The sequence below is a fragment of the Zea mays genome, chromosome 5 (genome assembly GCF_902167145.1).
Source record: "Zea mays cultivar B73 chromosome 5, Zm-B73-REFERENCE-NAM-5.0, whole genome shotgun sequence".
Taxonomy (NCBI): domain Eukaryota; kingdom Viridiplantae; phylum Streptophyta; class Magnoliopsida; order Poales; family Poaceae; genus Zea; species Zea mays.
In genome coordinates this window covers 39047165-39068374 of record NC_050100.1, presented here as the reverse complement: position 1 = coordinate 39068374, position 21210 = coordinate 39047165, and the positions used below count along the sequence as shown (strand labels likewise).

The following is a 21210-nucleotide window of genomic DNA, read 5'->3' as shown; positions in this document are numbered from 1 at the left end:
CTGCCTCATGGCAAAGGAGAAGAAAGTAAGTACTCGAAGTACCATTACGTATGCTTCTTCATGTGATGATGAGTCTAGTGATGATGAAGTAGACTACGCTAGCTTATTCAAAGGCTTAGATAGAACCAAAATTGATAAGACCAATGAATTAATTGATGCTTTGAATGAGAAAAATAGATTGTTAGAGAAACAAGAGGATCTTTTATATGAAGAGCATGATAAATTTGTTAGTGCACAAAATTCTCTTGCTTTAGAAGTTAAAAGAAATGAAATGCTTTCATATGAATTATCTACATGTCATGAATCTATTTCTAGCTTAAAGAATATTAATGTTGATTTAAATACTAAGTTAGAAATAGCTAATAAATCAAGCTCTAGTGTAGAACATGTTGTGATTTGCAATAGGTGTAAGGATTTTAATGTTGATGCTTGTAGTGAACACTTAATCTACATTTCCAAATTAAATGATGAAGTGGCTAGTCTTAATGCCCAACTTAAGACTAGCAAGAATGAATTTGACAAACTAAAATTTGCAAGGGATGCCTACACCATTGGTAGACACCCCTCAATTAAGGATGGGCTTGGCTTTAAAAGGGAAGCCAAGAACTTAACAAACCAAAGGGCTCCCACTCTCACAAAGGAGAAAGGGAAGGCCCCTATGGCTAATATTGCTCAAAAGAATCATGCATTTATTTATGATAGGAAATTTTCTAGAAATGTTCATCATAATAGGAGTTGTAATGCTTATGATTCAAATGCCATGTTTGCTTCAAGTTCTTCCCTTGTGCATGGTAGAGATATGCCTAGGAGAAATGTTGTTCATGTACCTAGGAAAGCAAGTAATGAACCCTCTACAATTTACCATGCTTGCAATGCTTCTTTTACAATTTATAGGAAGAATAAGAAAGTAATTGCTAAGAAATTAGGGGCAAAATGCAAAGGAGATAAAACTTGCATTTGGGTCCCTAAGGCTATTGTTACTAACCTTGTAGGACCCAACAAGAGTTGGGTACCTAAAATCCAAGCCTAAATTGCCTTGCAGGTTTATGCATCCGGGGGCTCAAGCTGGATTATCGACAGCGGATGCACAAACCACATGACGGGGGAAAAGAAGATGTTCACCTCCTACGTCAAGAACAAAGATTCCCAAGATTCAATCATATTCGGTGACGGGAATCAAGGCAAGGTTAAAGGACTAGGAAAGATTGCTATTTCATCCGAGAACTCCATATCTAATGTGTTTTTAGTTGAGTCGCTCGGGTATAACTTATTGTCTGTTAGTCAATTATGTAATATGGGGTATAATTGCTTATTCACAAATGTAGACATGTCTGTCTTTAGAAGGAGTGATGGTTCATTAGCTTTTAAGGGTGTACTAGACAACAAACTCTATTTAGTTGATTTTGCAAAGGAAGAGGCCGGTCTAGATGCATGCTTAATTGCTAAGACTAGCATGGGCTGGCTGTGGCATCGCCGTTTAGCACATGTGGGGATGAAGAACCTTCACAAACTTCTAAATGGAGAACATGTGTTAGGTCTAACAAATGTGACTTTCAAAAAAGATAGACCTTGTGCAGCTTGTCAAGCAGGTAAACAAGTGGAAAATGCTCATCACATCAAGAACGTGATGACCACATCAAGACCCCTGGAGCTGCTGCATATGGACCTCTTCGGACCCGTCGCCTACCTCAGCATCGAGGGAAGTAAGTACGGTCTTGTTATAGTTGATGACTTTTCCCGCTTCACTTGGGTATTCTTCTTGCAGGATAAAACAGAAACCCAAGGGACCCTTAAACGCTTCCTAAGGAGAGCTCAAAATGAGTTTGAGCTTAAGGTGAATAAGATAAGGAGCGACAACGGGTCTGAGTTCAAGAACCTTCAAGTGGAGGAGTACCTTGAGGAGGAAGGAATCAAGCACGAGTCCTCCGCTCCCTACACACCACAGAAAAAAGGTGTGGTAGAGAGGAAGAACAGGACGCTCATAGACATGGCAAGGATGATGCTTGGAGAGTTCAAGACGCCCGAGCAATTTTGGTCGGAATTCGTGAACACGGCTTGCCACGGCATAAACTGGGTCTACCTTCATCGCCTCCTCAAGAAGACTTCGTATGAGCTTCTAACCGGTAACAAACCCAACGTTTCATATTTTCGTGTATTTGGGAGTAAATGCTACATTCTAGTGAAGAAAGGTAGGAATTCTAAATTTGCTCCCAAAGCTGTAGAAGGGTTTTTGTTAGGTTATGACTCAAATACAAAGGCGTATAGAGTCTTCAACAAATCATCGGTTTTGGTTGAAGTCTCTAGCGACCTTGTATTTGATGAGACTAATGGCTCTCCAAGAGAGCAAGTTGATCTTGATGATGTAGATGAAGAAGATGTTCCAACAACCGCAATACGCACTATGGCGATTGGAGATGTGCGACCACAGGAACAAAAGGAGCAAGATCAACCTTCTTCCTCAACAATGGTGCATCCCCCAACTCAAGATGATGAACAGGTTCATCAAGAAGAGGCGTGTGATCAAGGGGGAGCACAAGATGATCATGTTATGGAGGAAGAAGCACCACATGCCCCTCCAACTCAAGTCCGAGCGACGATTCAAAGGAATCATCCCGTCGACCAAATATTGGGTGATACAAGCAAGGGAGTAACTACTCACTCTAGATTAGTTAATTTTTGTGAGCATTACTCTTTTGTCTCTTCTATTGAGCCTTTCAGGATAGAAGAGGCCTTGCTAGATCCGGACTGGGTGTTGGCCATGCAGGAAGAGCTCAACAACTTCAAGCGAAATGAAGTTTGGACACTGGTGCCTCGTCCCAAGCAAAACGTTGTGGGAACCAAGTGGGTGTTCCGCAATAAACAAGACGAGCACGGGGTGGTGACAAGGAACAAGGCACGACTTGTGGCAAAAGGGTACGCCCAAGTCGCAGGTTTGGACTTTGAGGAGACCTTTGCTCCTGTGGATAGGCTAGAGTCCATTTGCATTTTGTTAGCCTATGCCGCTCAACATTCTTTCAGGTTGTTCCAAATGGATGTGAAGAGCGCTTTCCTCAACAGACCAATCAAGGAGGAGGTGTACGTAGAGCAACCCCCTGGCTTTGAGGATGAACGGTACCCCGACCACGTGTGTAAGCTCTCTAAGGCGCTCTATGGACTTATGCAAGCCCCAAGAGCATGGTATGAATGCCTTAGAGACTTTCTAATTGCTAATGCTTTCAAGGTTGGGAAAGCCGATCCAACTTTATTCACTAAGACATGTGATGGTGACTTATTTGTATGCCAAATTTATGTCGATGACATAATATTTGGTTCTACTAACCAAAAGTCTTGTGAAGAGTTTAGTAGGGTGATGACTCAAAAGTTCAAGATATCGATGATGGGCGAGTTGAACTACTTCCTTGGGTTCCAAGTGAAGCAACTCAAGGACGACACCTTCATCTCCCAAACAAAGTACACGCAAGATTTGATCAAGCGTTTTGGGATGAAGGACGCCAAGCTCGCAAAGACTCCAATGGGAACCGACGGACATGTCGACCTCAACAAAGGAGGTAAGTCCGTTGATCAAAAGGCATACCGGTCTATGATAGGGTCTTTACTTTATTTATGTGCTAGTAGACCGGATATTATGCTAAGCGTATGCATGTGTGCCAGATTTCAATCTGATCCAAGGGAGTATCACCTTGTGGCCGTTAAGCGAATTCTTAGATATTTAGTTGCTACGCCTTGCTTCGGGATCTGGTATCCAAAGGGGTCAACCTTTGACTTGATTGGATACTCAGACTCCGATTATGCTGGATGCAAGGTTGATAGGAAGAGTACATCAGGGACATGCCAATTCTTAGGAAGGTCCCTGGTGTCTTGGAGTTCTAAGAAACAAACTTCCGTTGCCCTATCCACCGCTGAGGCCGAGTATGTTGCCGCAGGACAGTGTTGCGCGCAACTACTTTAGATGAGGCAAACCCTCCGGGACTTTGGCTACAATCTGAGCAAAGTCCCACTCCTGTATGATAATGAGAGTGCTATCCGCATGGCGGACAATCCTGTTGAACACAGCCGCACAAAGCACATAGACATCCGGCATCACTTTTTGAGAGACCACCAGCAAAAGGGAGATATCAAAGTGTTTTATGTTAGCACCGAGAACCAGCTAGCCGATATCTTTACCAAGCCTCTAGATGAGAAGACCTTTTGCAGGCTGCGTAGTGAGCTAAATTTCTTAGATTCACGAAACTTGGATTGATCTATAGCATACATGTGTCTTATGCCTTTGATCATGTTCCTTTATGCATTTTGATGCTTAATTATGGTGATCAAGTTGTACAAAGCAATCCCCGGACCTCAAAAGTTGAGTGATGCACATATTTAGGGGGAGATGTGCTACAACTTGATCCCTTGAGACTAACCATGTGCTTGAGTTTTCTTAAAATTAGTCTCAAAAATATATTGAAAGCGAAAGGTGGACTTGGGCCATGAAAGACTTCCACTGCACTCCAATGAGAGGGTAACTTACTCCAAGTTCATCTCCATACTATTATTGCCTTTTATTCTTATTTGAAGATTTTGGTGCGGCAATGGGGTTTAAGGGCCAAAAATGATCCCGTTTTGCTGCTTCATGCCAAAGGAGGAGAAATTAAGGCCAAAGCAAGAAATGGATCAGCTACCACTTGAGAATTTTGAAAAATAGTAGAGTTAGAGCTTTTGATTTGTCAAAATACTCTTATGGTCTCTAATTATCAAAAATTGGTCTCTTGTGGGGAGAATGTTTGATTATGGGAAAAGGGGGAGTTTTTGAATCTTTGATCAATTTCTCTTGGAATACCTCTATCTATGCCTCAACAAGTGAATTTGACTTAGAGATAGGAAATTGAGTTTGATTTGCAAAAACAAACCAAGTGGTGGCAAAGAGTGATCCAAATATGCCAAATTTGAATCAAAACAAATTTGTGTACGCATTCGCATTGAAGTTGCACTTCTTTTAGTTGCTTTTTGTTGTGTTGGCACAAATCACCAAAAAGGGGGAGATTGAAAGGGAAATGTGCCCTTGGGCCATTTCTAAGTATTTTGGTGATCAAGTGCCAACACAAGTGGTTTAAGTATGAAACTATGCCAAATGGTGGAATAAGTGCAAATCAACACAAAGGTATGATTCTAGACTTAGTACATTGGTTTTTGTGTACTAACATATTTGTCTAAGTGCTAGAATCAGAGAAAAGACAAAAGGAAAAAGAGTTGGCTGTATACAGCCAACTGGTGTTCAGTTTGGGTGCACCGGACTGTCCGGTGGTGCACCGGACAGTGTCTGGTGCGCCAGGCTGGCTCTGGTGAAAAGGCCACTCTCGGGATTTCGTCGGTGGCATACGGCTAAAAATCACCGAACTGTCCGGTGGTGCACCGGACTGTCCGGTGAGCCAACGGTCGGCCAAGCCAACGGTCGGTCGCGCAATCCGCGCGTGACGCGTGGCCGGGCCAACGGTCTGATGGGGGCACCAGACTGTCCGGTGTGTCAACGGCTCCAAATCTTCAACGGTCGGTTGCGCCAGAATAGGAAAGCAATCAGCACCGGACTATCCGGTGCACCAACCGACAGAAGGCAAGAATTGCCTTCCTGGATTGCTCTCAACAGCTCCTAGCTGCCTTGGGGCTATAAAAGGGACCCCTAGGCGCATGGAGGAGTACACCAAGCATACTCTAAGCATTCTTGATCATTCACACTCCGTCTTTGCGCACTCGATTGGCATTCTTAGTGATTTGAGCTCCATTCTAGTGGTGAACCTTGTGTTATTCATTTGAGCTCAAGTCTTGGCTGTGTGTGTGCGTTTTGCTGTGGATTTGTGTGTTGCTTCCCTCCCTTACACTAGTGCTTTCACTTTGATCCTTATTGTAAGGGCGAGAGACTCCAAGTTGTGGATATTCCTCGCAAACGGGAAAAAGTAAAGAAAGAAGAACACCGTGGTATTCAAGTTGATCATTGGATCTCTTGAGAGGAGTTGAGTGCAACTCTCGTCCATTGGGATGCCACAACGTGGAATAGGCAAGTGTTATACTTGGCCGAACCACGGGATAAATCCTCGTGTCTCTTGTGCTTGTTCTCACTGTATCTATTGTGTTTCACAAGAGCTCTCCTTTAGCCACTTGATTTCATTGTGCTAACTCTTAATCAAGTTTTGTGGCTTTAAGTGTTAAGTTTTTACAGGATCACCTATTCACCCCCCCTCTAGGTGCTCTCACCATTAACGACATGACGGCTAAGCGAACTACACCCCGGTTCCTCTAATTATTCAGCTAAGGGCATCCCATTCCACCCTCATGGTTGCACTGTTTTCCCGGGCGGTCATCCAACGAACAGGTCCTTACGGAGAGGCACTCGAGAAACCGCTCGAGCCCCCTTAAATGACACAAGTATAACATCATAATAAAGAAGGGAAACAACGTATCATTGATAAATCTCATCATGTTCATTGATTAGAGTTGAGCAATAGCATAAAGCTAAACAATAATAACCCAAAAGGTAATCAAGGACAAGGTAAATACAAAGCTAGTCAATCCTTAGGTTGTTCATAGTTTGCGGGACAATGAATTATAAAGTAAATGGGGCATAATGGGTCAGAGGACACTTGTCTTTACCAAACAGATGCTCAGGGTCTTCAACTTTGTAGAATTCGAAGAGTATGGTCACTTGGTCGTCAAAGCTTGATTGTCGATTCCTCGAAGCTCGGAAACAGATCACGATCTATTGGCGACGCACAGCGAATACGAACAGACACAGACAAACAAACATATACATGCATACGAACATTACACCATACAAGATAACATGGCATAAAAACGAGCAATATAAAATAGAGAGCGCTTCTACGGTTATGCGAGGATAAGAAACGCGAAAGTCGGAGCTACGATCGGGGGTTAGCGCGTTTACGCAAAACAAGTAATAGTCAGAATATTTAATTCGGTGTTATCAAATATAAACTATATCTACCATTTAGTTTCGATTAATCTACTACACTAACGATTGTCATTCAAATAAGCAATTTAATTAAAACGAAAGATTCTAGGCGAGGCGAATTTATGACGCGCGAAACAACACGACGGCGTGCAAACGATGCGCGGACACGCACGACATAGCACGCGAACGACGCACGAAAACGGTGCGCACGACCAGCGCGAATCAGCAAGTGACCACGAGCACATCACGCGCGGACAGCGTGCAGAAAGTGCGACGACGCGTGCGAACAGCACGCAAGAACAACGCGCAATGTTGGGGACTTGTTCTCAAATGCTTTGACTTAAGAACAAGGCAACACAGAAAATGTTAAATGTTACAGCCCTTCGTCCTTCAAAGCATTATTTCACTTGGGATATAATGATTTTTGACGAAGGTTATGAAGGACATACCTTCATGAACATTACATATCATAATGAAGAAGGAATTACATGTGACACCCCAGGTGTCTATTTCGTGTTATGTCGGGAGATCAATCCTAATCTCGGATGCTCAGTAAAAATTTCTATTTCTCGATCGTGCCTATCTCTGTTTATCAGGCTTTCTCTTGGAAGTTCACCGAATTCAGAGTTAATCGATCGCGAGAAACAACCAATTTTGGAGCGTGTTAAAACTTTTATTCTCGGAACGAATGCAAACTCGACGGTCAATCTCGATTTATAAATCTCATCTGAAGCTCTCTAAATCAAACTCTCGACGGCTGATATTTGGTCTGAGCCCGAGTTAATTCCTCGAACGTTGATCGATGTTCGACTATTTTAATCTGAATCCGTACTCTCAAAAGAAATACTCAGTATGTCGTCCTCTGATCAAATCTTACTCGATTCAGCTTAGTATCTTTGTATCCAATCCGATTTCAAAATCAACATCGTCAACGATTTTTAAAATATCACGATTCGCTTTCTCCGACTAAAATTCAAAGCCGATCAGAAATCTGAGAGAAACATTTATTTCTAAAATAGTGCGCGAGGAATTATTTCTGAGCGAAATCAAATCCAACTCTCGGTCGAATTAATCGCTCAATTGTCCATTCGCCGAAACTCTAATTCGCTCTGTTCTCTGTAGAAACAAATTCCGCGGGAGCATTTTTATTCGGAAAAATAATTTAGCGCAGCCCGGTAACGTGTTTTGGCCCAGCCCGGCCCAGCCCACTAAGAAAACCCTAACCCTAGTGCCCCTCTATAAATAGCAGCCCTCTCCTAGCAAGTGGAGGCATTTTTGCACTCCCACCCCTCAATTTTCCTAGCCGCCACAGCCATTCTTCCTCCCTGTCTTCTCTTCACGGCAGCAAGCCTCCCCCATGGCGCCCTCCTCCCTGGCGCTCGCTCCCTGCAGGGAGCAGTTTCCCTTGGCCGACGCCCCAGCCATGGCGCCTTTCTTCCTCGCGCAGCGCCTCGGCTCTCCCTCCCCCAAGCTCCAGCGTTCATGGAACAGCAGGTCACTGGCGCCCCTGTTTTCCCTGCGACTTCCATGGTCGCGAGTTTCCCCTGGTCGCCATCTCTCCAGCGCGTCCCCTGCAAGCGAGCAGCGATTTCCATCTCCCTGCAACCTCCAAGGCTGAGCCCCTCCTCCCTCTGTTCGGCGCCCTTGCTGCTGGACGCGCAGAGCCCCATGGCGCCCTGATTTCTAGCTCCCTCCCATGGACGCCCAGAAAAATCCCCCAGCCGAGCCCCCAAGCAGGCGCCCAGAAATTCCAGCAGCCTCTCCATGGCCGAGCTCCCTGTTCCCTCTGCTCTAGCCGGCCATCTCCCGCAGCACACGCCGAGCTCCCCTTCGATCTGGTTCAGCGCAGGCAGCAGCAGCTTCTATGGATGGCGTCCAGAATTTTTTTTTCCAGCACCTCCCTGTTCATCTTCCTCCCAGCCGGCTTTCCTTCCCTGCTGTTGCTCGCCCCTTCCTCCTTTCCCTGGTGCTGCAGCAAGGAGCCCCTGCTCGGGCTGTAGCCGTGGCGTCCAAGTCTCTGCGCAGCAATGCCGGTCCAAAAACTGCAGCCCCGTCACTTCCCTGGCTTCATCGCTGCTTTGTGCTGAGCAGTGAACAGCACGCCGTCGACGCTCGCCGGGTGTTTGCTGTTTTTGCGCAGCCCCATCCGCGACGTCTTTCACCCCCGGTGAGACAACGACGCTCCTTGTTTGATTCCACATCGGCGTTATTTTCATATGATTAATTGTGTATGTGTGCTGTTTTATTTTTGTTTTGTGGAGGAGAGGCACCCCGTGTTTTGCGAGGAGAAGGCAAGCCGCTCGACGCTCGTCGATGTTCGTAACGATGCACAAATCGGAATCACCATCGTCCTCACAAACACCGATTGGGTTTGTTTATGGTGAGCCGATGCATGTCGCTCTCGCTCGACTCGTTTAATTAATTTGAATGGATGTGTGTAAAATGTTTCGGTTATGCGCATTGGTAGGATCGCGTTTGCGATTGAAGAACAAAAGGTTATGTGATGTATGCGATTTGTAGTTGTCTAATTATGTTTTGGTCGATGTGGTGCATGTTTAAAAAATTGTATTGGTATGGATTGAATTTTTTTGGCGAAAGAAAAAGAAGTAGAAAAGAACTCGGATGTTTTTACGTTACGATAGAAAGATGTGCGATGTGTTGTTTGATGTGAAGGATAGGTTTTACTAGTTTAAACGGTTAGCCGTCAGACTCGATCAGTAAAGATAAAATTGATTATGCGATTAAGATGAGGTGACGACATGCCGTAGTAGTCGTCGCCTTCTCTATGTTTTCGAGTCGAATAAATACCATAGGCAATTAATTATTGATACCCAAAGATTGTTAGAAACAAGTAATCGTGCTCTACCTATTGCGTCAAAGGAAATATGGTGTGTTGATTAATTAGGAGCTAAGGGACCTAATATAGAAAAGTAGTTAAGAAAACTAATCGAATTGCTTTTAGCTATATTTTAAGTTAAGATGTCTAAAATGGTGAAACTAGTTTTGTTGGTCTCATGGTGTTATGATTGAGAAAAATATGAACTTGTGTATGAATTACTATTTTTTTTTCATGTTGTGTTAAGCCAACTCTTGTTAAATAGAGGAATTCAATTGCGTTAAGTAATTGTTATATGTAGGTGTTTCCAGTACTTCAAGTGGTTACAAGTCAATTAGTACTCTCTATGTGATGCTAGATGTCTAGGTAGACTTTCGTGAATTGTGGTGCTCGGGCCGTCGAGATGAAGGTTAAGTCGGTCGATGCCGATTAAGTAGTTAAAATGATTAATGGAACAATCATGGGGTTAAAACTAGAAACTAGTGTTCTTGCACCCGTTTGTGATGTTATAGCCAAATTGCGCATGGTTATGGTTGCGGATGAAAAGTAGTAGCGCTCATGTGATGTCTAATTTAAAACGCAAATTGTTGGGTGATTATCGTGAAGAATGCGTTGTTAATTGGTTGTAGTAATTTTAGTGCACTAAATGAGTTGGATAAAATTTGTAAGCCTACTTGCTAGTCCTCATGTAATTAATTTAACTCTAAGAAGTGGTAAAGTGCTAGAATGATTCAAGTCTCTAGAATGGGGCAATTCTTGAATTATATAGAAACTGAAATTCATTGATTGCTGTTTTGGACTGCACACACTGTTTTAGTTGTGCTGTATGTTTGATGAACTAAATGATGATTTCTGTAGATATGTGCTATAGAAAAGTGGTAGATAACTTTATTATCTTGCTGGTGTTAAAAATTGACAGCCATAGGTCTGACAGTTTAGGAGTTAGGATTTTTACAAATTCAGTAACTGAATCTGTCCAAATTCTGTACAGATTTCAGAAACTGCATTGTTTGCCTAATTTAATGTTACAATCTGTTCATGGTCATTATAAGAAAGTTGTAGATGCTTTTCTGATCTTGCTTGTGTTAAAATTTCATAAACACAGGCCTGATAGTTTAAGAGTTATGAATTTTACAAACTGGTTGCTGTGTTCTGTCCTCTGTCAGGACAGATTTCGAAAACTGTAATGTTTGATTTGATTAAACCTTGAATCACTTCTTGGTGATTATAAAAGTTATGTAGTGATTTTGCCAAGCTTCCCAAAAAGTCTTGGATCACTATTTTTGGTGGTCTGAAGATTAAGTTACATGTGTTTGAAGTGTGAAGACTGAATCTGTCCAGTTTTGGACAACACAGCCTTCATAGTGTATTTTACCCTTGATACATGTTAAACCAGCCAGGGATGTTTATAAATAATTTGTAGAACATTTAATTAGCTTTCCAGAAAGTCTAGGATCACTTTGTTTGGATGTCTGAATCTTTTGTTGTGAATTTTTGAAGTTACAAGTCTGCATCTGTCCAAATCTGGACAGAGCTGCTGTGTTTGCACAATTCAACCTTGCTAAGTGTTTAATCGTGCTGTGATGACAATACCAATGTTGTAGAGCACTTTCTAAGCTTTCCATAAAATCTTAGTTTGCTATTTTTGGGTTAATATTTGAAAAGTTATGATTAAAACAAGTAGCTGCTGTGTTGCTGTCCCAAAAATCTGCAAGCAATCATTTAATTGTTAGTTCACCCTTTTGGCTAAAAATGATTGGTTGGCACTAAATTCACATAGAATTGTCATGGCTAAGCTTGAGATAATATATGTGTCATGTTTTTATACGTTCTTTCTCTATTTAACTGTGATGTAGGATTGTGTTGCGTAAATATCCAAAATGTTTGTCGTCTTTTTAGTAGTGTAATGTTGTGCGCTTGACGATATGTAGTTAGCTAACGCTAGTGGGTGTGGTTGCTTGTGATGTCCCGCTACTTAGTGTTTAATTCGCTAGTGTGTACTTAAAGTATCTTGTGCTATTCCATTATATTCATACATATGCATCTTGCACCTCATATAGGACCGAGAGATGATGACCGTGCAAGTGATGTGGTGCCAACCACAAGATGCAGTTGGTGGACGTACTGAAGGATGGTGGACTTAACCAGTGGGTGCTCGCCAAGCGAGTACCTCCCCCAGCAAACACTATCTAAGTGTTAAACTAAAGGCAAGCCCCGGTTTATGCATAACCTGTTATATATGCTATTTTACTGCACTTAATGTTTGTAGGCTTGTACCGTGCACTTAAGTGTAGGAGTTGAATGAAACCCTAGTTGCATGAACTCAGGATTCCCTTTGAGATGGATACTAGTATGCTAGGTCGAGTAGATGCCTTGCTAATTAGGGATCTCGGTAGAAGTCGAGTGATTTTTCTAGCACTCGCGCGAGATCAGGAAATTGATTGTACCCACTTGCACACTGTCATGATACTAGTTGGTGGACAACAATCCATGGGGATTGGTTGTTCACGAGATGGAAAATGGAATAAGGATTAACATGCGGATACCTGTGTCAAGCGTTTGAACGTACTAAACACATACCGAGAAATATGGTAAATCGGTAAGCCTAGTACCTGAGTAAACCTGCCCGCAGATTGCCCTCCTCACGCGACCTGAGACGAGGTCTCCCATTCCGGTTATGGTGGGTACAAGTGCGGTCACTGCACGACGGCCAGTCGGGGTCAGTGAGGCATTGTACGCCAAGGCGGTGAGCCCCTTTCTGTTGCTAGGGAATCGATGGGGACGGTTGATATGTATGGGGACGGAGTGCCCCTGCATGTCGTGTGTTTAGGTTTACCTTGCAAGGATAAAAACTCGATTCGAATCGTCTGCTTCTCGCAGCTAATGAGACTGCTTGATCCATTGTACTGCATTGAGTAACAAGTGAAAAGATGATGAGTTGATATAAGATGTTGATTGCTTAAAAATGTTTGATATCATGTATGAGTAGCTAGGTACTCATCTAGTTTAAAAAGGGTCATACTAAAACTTGAAAAGCTAAAACTTGATTTTAGACTCAGCTAGTGCTTTTGGCAAACCAAACCCCTCAGCCAAACAGCTGCATGTCTAGAGGTAGAGGAGTAGACTCCTCACACCGGGTAAGTCTAGCTGAGTATTAGTATACTCAGCCTTGCTTGTGGCATAATTTTTGCAGGTACTCCTTAGGATGATTGGTTGATGGTGTGACTTGGCCTTTATCCCTGCCACCGGGATAGATGGTCGAGTGGGTTACTGCTTCCGCAGGAGAGGACCAGGAGGAGTAGTGTGGCCAGGCTTCGCCATGTACTCGGTTTTCTCCGTTAGTTATTTCCGCTGCATTAAAACTTATTGTTATTATTTCTGAAACTCCGATAATGTAATCACTAATGATACTTTCTTAATTTATGGTATTATGCTTTATTGTATTTCTCTGTGCCTCACCTTCGAGTGAGCTAGTGGTATTCGATCCTGGTAAGTGGCTTTATCGGACTAGATCCGAGGGACTGACGGGTTATTCCTGTTTAAGTGTGTTGCTGCCCTTAAGGGTGCGACTTGGGCACTTAAGCTGGAATAATTCGGGCGGTTCCGCCACAGCTGGTATCGGAGCGAATACCAGTACAGAGAAGTCAGTAAGTCATGATTACCAACCTTTTCAAAAGTAAAACTTGCTTAGAAACCAAGTTGGATAGAAGTCAGGACGATAAGGATAGACCTAAGACGTGAAGCCTTAGGAAATAGATGGGTAGCTAGGTGGCTATTTATATAGGCCATAAAGGCTACTACTACTATTAATAAGGATGCTGTAGAAGCACCCGAAAAATTAGTTAGGTCTGAGAAGACGACTAGAATGAGCATGCATCATGATTGTCGCATTTTCATTGTCTCTTGTGCACCAACATGCTTCTCTCACCTTTATTCCAATAATAAGAACTTGTGAATAATGTAATGTACTGCTATGTTAGAAATGCCTTAGCTCGTGTTAGATTGGTAAGTCTTGTTAGGTCGTGCTATGTGTTTATCTTGTCTTGCTATCTAGGTGGTATTGTAACTGTTCAACCTTTTTTACAAAAAAATGTTGTCTGTTCTGTTCATAAAAAGACCTCCTTCTCCAAACAACCTAGTGGTTAGCAAGTGAAACCCTAAAAAAAAATCAAATCACCTGCTTGTGTTGGTGTTTTCTAGCCCTTGTGTGTTGCGCTATTGGTAATGCACCTGCACAGCTTATACACCCCCACAGCTTGACCGCTAGACCAACCCAAGTCTCCTTGTGCACTTGTTGTGTCAAAAAAAATTGTTGTTGGATCTAGTTGCGCAAACCATATGCCAGCCATGTTTCTTTCTGTAAATCCTTAATCCAAAACTTCATAGCATTTCTGTTGATCATCTTAGCTGATCCTATTTGCCTACCTCTCCTTTCGCTTGAATCTGGTAATCATTTTCCTTGTGATTCATGTTGTGGCCTTATCACCCAAATCTCCGGATCCTTTAATGATTCTGCCCTATTGTCTGGTTATCTCCTATAACCTGTTCTCAAGTATCGGATGTTGATCTCGCCTAAACCTCCCATTTCTGATCATTCTCATACCCCCTTCTCTGAGGATTATGACGCTGTTTTATCGATTTTATCTCTAAGCAGTGGATCCATTTGGTTCAATGGATTATGCTGTTGACTTTAGTTCTCTCATGTCTCTAAAAGCTCATCAATCTTGATCTCATGGTTGGTTCCTCCTCATATTGAAAATCGTATCAATCTTTGGCTGATAATCCCCGTGATGATCATGAAATAGTTCTCTGAGTTGAAGAAAATTCTCATGTGATGCTCTCTTGCCAACAATCTTTGCCTCAACTTCAGTCACATTTTCTGAGCCATATTCTCATGGGCTCCATCTAATTTAAGCCACATAATTTTTTCATTGGTTATGTTTGGTAATGGTGTCATGACTAACGACTGATAGTGCCGCGACGAAACCGAGAGCCTCCTGTGGGCGCGCACACATGGTTGAGCTGCTCGGTACGCGCTGGTATCGCGGTTAATAGTTGTGATCCATTATAAGACTACACCGATGTGCTATCTTTTGTGGACACTCTCAGAATGATCGCTGAATTTTGTCTCGATATGTCGCGATATTCTAATCAAATCTGTCTTCAGTATCTTGTCAGATACCCTCTCATGAATTTACATCTATCTTCAGTCTGGGAGTTACATGCTTCTCCACCCTTAAATATCATCATTCGAATCTCGGGACGAGATTCTTTTTAAGGGGGGAAGGCTGTGACACCCCAGGTGTCTATTTCGTGTTATGTCAGGAGATCAATCCTAATCTCGGATGCTCAGTAAAAATTTCTATTTCTCGATCGTGCCTATCTCTGTTTATCAGGCTTTCTCTTGGAAGTTCACCGAATTCAGAGTTAATCGATCGCGAGAAACAACCAATTTTGGAGCGTGTTAAAACTTTTATTCTCGGAACGAATGCAAACTCGACGGTCAATCTTGATTTATAAATCTCATCTGAAGCTCTCTAAATCAAACTCTCGACGGCTGATATTTGGTCTGAGCCCGAGTTAATTCCTCGAACGTTGATCGATGTTCGACTATTTTAATCTGAATCCGTACTCTCAAAAGAAATACTCAGTATGTCGTCCTCTGATAAAATCTTACTCGATTCAGCTTAGTATCTTTGTATCCAATCCGATTTCAAAATCAACATCGGCAACGATTTTTAAAATATCACGATTCGCTTTCTCCGACTAAAATTCAAAGCCGATCAGAAATCTGAGAGAAACATTTATTTCTAAAATAGTGCGCGAGGAATTATTTCTGAGCGAAATCAAATCCAACTCTCGGTCGAATTAATCGCTCAATTGTCCATTCGCCGAAACTCTAATTCGCTCTGTTCTCTGTAGAAACAAATTCCGCGGGAGCATTTTTATTCGGAAAAATAATTTAGCGCAGCCCGGTAACGTGTTTTGGCCCAGCCCTGGCCCAGCCCACTAAGAAAACCCTAACCCTAGTGCCCCTCTATAAATAGCAGCCCTCTCCTAGCAAGTGGAGGCATTTTTGCACTCCCACCCCTCAATTTTCCTAGCCGCCACAACCATTCTTCCTCCCTGTCTTCTCTTCACGGCAGCAAGCCTCCCCCATGGCGCCCTCCTCCCTGGCGCTCGCTCCCTGCAGGGAGCAGTTTCCCTTGGCCGACGCCCCAGCCATGGCGCCTTTCTTCCTCGCGCAGCGCCTCGGCTCTCCCTCCCCCAAGCTCCAGCGTTCATGGAACAGCAGGTCACTGGCGCCCCTGTTTTCCCTGCGACTTCCATGGTCGCGAGTTTCCCCTGGTCGCCATCTCTCCAGCGCGTCCCCTGCAAGCGAGCAGCGATTTCCATCTCCCTGCAACCTCCAAGGCTGAGCCCCTCCTCCCTCTGTTCGGCGCCCTTGCTGCTGGACGCGCAGAGCCCCATGGCGCCCTGATTTCTAGCTCCCTCCCATGGACGCCCAGAAAAATCCCCCAGCCGAGCCCCCAAGCAGGCGCCCAGAAATTCCAGCAGCCTCTCCATGGCCGAGCTCCCTGTTCCCTCTGCTCTAGCCGGCCATCTCCCGCAGCACACGCCGAGCTCCCCTTCGATCTGGTTCAGCGCAGGCAGCAGCAGCTTCTATGGATGGCGTCCAGAATTTTTTTTTCCAGCACCTCCCTGTTCATCTTCCTCCCAGCCGGCTTTCCTCCCCTGCTGTTGCTCGCCCCTTCCTCCTTTCCCTGGTGCTGCAGCAAGGAGCCCCTGCTCGGGCTGTAGCCGTGGCGTCCAAGTCTCTGCGCAGCAATGCCGGTCCAAAAACTGCAGCCCCGTCACTTCCCTGGCTTCATCGCTGCTTTGTGCTGAGCAGTGAACAGCACGCCGTCGACGCTCGCCGGGTGTTTGCTGTTTTTGCGCAGCCCCATCCGCGACGTCTTTCACCCCCGGTGAGACAACGACGCTCCTTGTTTGATTCCACATCGGCGTTATTTTCATATGATTAATTGTGTATGTGTGCTGTTTTATTTTTGTTTTGTGGAGGAGAGGCACCCCGTGTTTTGCGAGGAGAAGGCAAGCCGCTCGACGCTCGTCGATGTTCGTAACGATGCACAAATCGGAATCACCATCGTCCTCACAAACACCGATTGGGTTTGTTTATGGTGAGCCGATGCATGTCGCTCTCGCTCGACTCGTTTAATTAATTTGAATGGATGTGTGTAAAATGTTTCGGTTATGCGCATTGGTAGGATCGCGTTTGCGATTGAAGAACAAAAGGTTATGTGATGTATGCGATTTGTAGTTGTCTAATTATGTTTTGGTCGATGTGGTGCATGTTTAAAAAATTGTATTGGTATGGATTGAATTTTTTTGGCGAAAGAAAAAGAAGTAGAAAAGAACTCGGATGTTTTTACGTTACGATAGAAAGATGTGCGATGTGTTGTTTGATGTGAAGGATAGGTTTTACTAGTTTAAACGGTTAGCCGTCAGACTCGATCAGTAAAGATAAAATTGATTATGCGATTAAGATGAGGTGACGACATGCCGTAGTAGTCGTCGCCTTCTCTATGTTTTCGAGTCGAATAAATACCATAGGCAATTAATTATTGATACCCAAAGATTGTTAGAAACATGTAATCGTGCTCTACCTATTGCGTCAAAGGAAATATGGTGTGTTGATTAATTAGGAGCTAAGGGACCTAATATAGAAAAGTAGTTAAGAAAACTAATCGAATTGCTTTTAGCTATATTTTAAGTTAAGATGTCTAAAATGGTGAAACTAGTTTTGTTGGTCTCATGGTGTTATGATTGAGAAAAATATGAACTTGTGTATGAATTACTATTTTTTTTTCATGTTGTGTTAAGCCAACTCTTGTTAAATAGAGGAATTCAATTGCGTTAAGTAATTGTTATATGTAGGTGTTTCCAGTACTTCAAGTGGTTACAAGTCAATTAGTACTCTCTATGTGATGCTAGATGTCTAGGTAGACTTTCGTGAATTGTGGTGCTCGGGCCGTCGAGATGAAGGTTAAGTCGGTCGATGCCGATTAAGTAGTTAAAATGATTAATGGAACAATCATGGGGTTAAAACTAGAAACTAGTGTTCTTGCACCCGTTTGTGATGTTATAGCCAAATTGCGCATGGTTATGGTTGCGGATGAAAAGTAGTAGCGCTCATGTGATGTCTAATTTAAAACGCAAATTGTTGGGTGATTATCGTGAAGAATGCGTTGTTAATTGGTTGTAGTAATTTTAGTGCACTAAATGAGTTGGATAAAATTTGTAAGCCTACTTGCTAGTCCTCATGTAATTAATTTAACTCTAAGAAGTGGTAAAGTGCTAGAATGATTCAAGTCTCTAGAATGGGGCAATTCTTGAATTATATAGAAACTGAAATTCATTGATTGCTGTTTTGGACTGCACACACTGTTTTAGTTGTGCTGTATGTTTGATGAACTAAATGATGATTTCTGTAGATATGTGCTATAGAAAAGTGGTAGATAACTTTATTATCTTGCTGGTGTTAAAAATTGACAGCCATAGGTCTGACAGTTTAGGAGTTAGGATTTTTACAAATTCAGTAACTGAATCTGTCCAAATTCTGTACAGATTTCAGAAACTGCATTGTTTGCCTAATTTAATGTTACAATCTGTTCATGGTTATTATAAGAAAGTTGTAGATGCTTTTCTGATCTTGCTTGTGTTAAAATTTCATAAACACAGGCCTGATAGTTTAAAAGTTATGAATTTTACAAACTGGTTGCTGTGTTCTGTCCTCTGTCAGGACAGATTTCGAAAACTGTAATGTTTGATTTGATTAAACCTTGAATCACTTCTTGGTGATTATAAAAGTTATGTAGTGATTTTGCCAAGCTTTCCAAAAAGTCTTGGATCACTATTTTTGGTGGTCTGAAGATTAAGTTACATGTGTTTAAAGTGTGAAGACTGAATCTGTCCAGTTTTGGACAATACAGCCATCATAGTGTATTTTACCCTTGATACATGTTAAACCAGCCAGGGATGTTTATAAATAATTTGTAGAACATTTAATTAGCTTTCCAGAAAGTCTAGGATCACTTTGTTTGGATGTCTGAATCTTTTGTTGTGAATTTTTGAAGTTGCAAGTCTGCATCTGTCCAAATCTGGACAGAGCTGCTGTGTTTGCACAATTCAACCTTGCTAAGTGTTTAATCGTGCTGTGATGACAATACCAATGTTGTAGAGCACTTTCTAAGCTTTCCATAAAATCTTAGTTTGCTATTTTTGGGTTAATATTTGAAAAGTTATGATTAAAACAAGTAGCTGCTGTGTTGCTGTCCCAAAAATCTGCAAGCAATCATTTAATTGTTAGTTCACCCTTTTGGCTAAAAATGATTGGTTGGCACTAAATTCACATAGATTTGTCATGGCTAAGCTTGAGATAATATATGTGTCATGTTTTTATACGTTCTTTCTCTATTTAACTGTGATGTAGGATTGTGTTGCGTAAATATCCAAAATGTTTGTCGTCTTTTTAGTAGTGTAATGTTGTGCGCTTGACGATATGTAGTTAGCTAACGCTAGTGGGTGTGGTTGCTTGTGATGTCCCGCTACTTAGTGTTTAATTCGCTAGTGTGTACTTAAAGTATCTTGTGCTATTCCATTATATTCATACATATGCATCTTGCACCTCATATAGGACCGAGAGATGATGACCGTGCAAGTGATGTGGTGCCAACCACAAGATGCAGTTGGTGGACGTACTGAAGGATGGTGGACTTAACCAGTGGGTGCTCGCCAAGCGAGTACCTCCCCCAGCAAACACTATCTAAGTGTTAAACTAAAGGCAAGCCCCGGTTTATGCATAACCTGTTATATATGCTATTTTACTGCACTTAATGTTTGTAGGCTTGTACCGTGCACTTAAGTGTAGGAGTTGAATGAAACCCTAGTTGCATGAACTCAGGATTCCCTTTGAGATGGATACTAGTATGCTAGGTCGAGTAGATGCCTTGCTAATTAGGGATCTCGGTAGAAGTCGAGTGATTTTTCTAGCACTCGCGCGAGATCAGGAAATTGATTGTACCCACTTGCACACTGTCATGATACTAGTTGGTGGACAACAATCCATGGGGATTGGTTGTTCACGAGATGGAAAATGGAATAAGGATTAACGTGCGGATACCTGTGTCAAGCGTTTGAACGTACTAAACACATACCGAGAAATATGGTAAATCGGTAAGCCTAGTACCTGAGTGAACCTGCCCGCAGATTGCCCTCCTCACGCGACCTGAGACGAGGTCTCCCATTCCGGTTATGGTGGGTACAAGTGCGGTCACTGCACGACGGCCAGTCGGGGTCAGTGAGGCATTGTACGCCAAGGCGGTGAGCCCCTTTCTGTTGCCAGGGAATCGATGGGGACGGTTGATATGTGTGGGGACGGAGTGCCCCTGCATGTCGTGTGTTTAGGTTTACCTTGCAAGGATAAAAACTCGATTCGAATCGTCTGCTTCTCGCAGCTAATGAGACTGCTTGATCCATTGTACTGCATTGAGTAACAAGTGAAAAGATGATGAGTTGATATAAGATGTTGATTGCTTAAAAATGTTTGATATCATGTATGAGTAGCTAGGTACTCATCTAGTTTAAAAAGGGTCATACTAAAACTTGAAAAGCTAAAACTTGATTTTAGACTCAGCGAGTGCTTTTGGCAAACCAAACCCCTCAGCCAAACAGCTGCATGTCTAGAGGTAGAGGAGTAGACTCCTCACACCGGGTAAGTCTAGCTGAGTATTAGTATACTCAGCCTTGCTTGTGGCATAATTTTTGCAGGTACTCCTTAGGATGATTGGTTGATGGTGTGACTTGGCCTTTATCCCTGCCACCGGGATAGATGGTCGAGTGGGTTACTGCTTCCGCAGGAGAGGACCAGGAGGAGTAGTGTGGCCAGGCTTCGCCATGTACTCGGTTTTCTCCGTTAGTTATTTCCGCTGCATTAAAACTTATTGTTATTATTTCTGAAACTCCGATAATGTAATCACTAATGATACTTTCTTAATTTATGGTATTATGCTTTATTGTATTTCTCTGTGCCTCACCTTCGAGTGAGCTAGTGGTATTCGATCCTGGTAAGTGGCTTTATCGGACTAGATCCGAGGGACTGACGGGTTATTCCTGTTTAAGTGTGTTGCTGCCCTTAAGGGTGCGACTTGGGCACTTAAGCTGGAATAATTCGGGCGGTTCCGCCACATTACATGGAATATAAAAGATAATATAAACAGTTATGTGTTATTATCAACTCATTTCTATTTTTTTGCTATGGAAAAATAGAAATGATATCGAATTACAAATATACCTTTGACTTGAGAGAAGGTAAAAGTACAAGCGTGACGCAAAAGCAAATGCCAAGTCAGCGTGAACAGTACAGGGTTAC

The 21210-nt window shown here is 42.8% G+C and overlaps 1 protein-coding gene and 1 pseudogene across 1 annotated transcript; both read left to right on the top strand.

The window, feature by feature from the left end:
* The first annotated feature begins 7879 nt into the window (after positions 1-7879).
* Positions 7880-16404, top strand: LOC109939909 (uncharacterized; annotated as a pseudogene).
* On the top strand, positions 15863-20857 carry LOC109939908 (uncharacterized). Its single transcript, XM_035959003.1, has 3 exons — positions 15863-16747; positions 16842-16960; positions 19477-20857. The coding sequence occupies exons 1-3, from the start codon at positions 16445-16447 to the stop codon at positions 19487-19489; spliced, it is 435 nt and encodes a 144-aa protein (XP_035814896.1). The 5' UTR covers positions 15863-16444; the 3' UTR covers positions 19490-20857.
* Positions 20858-21210: the final 353 nt, after the last annotated feature.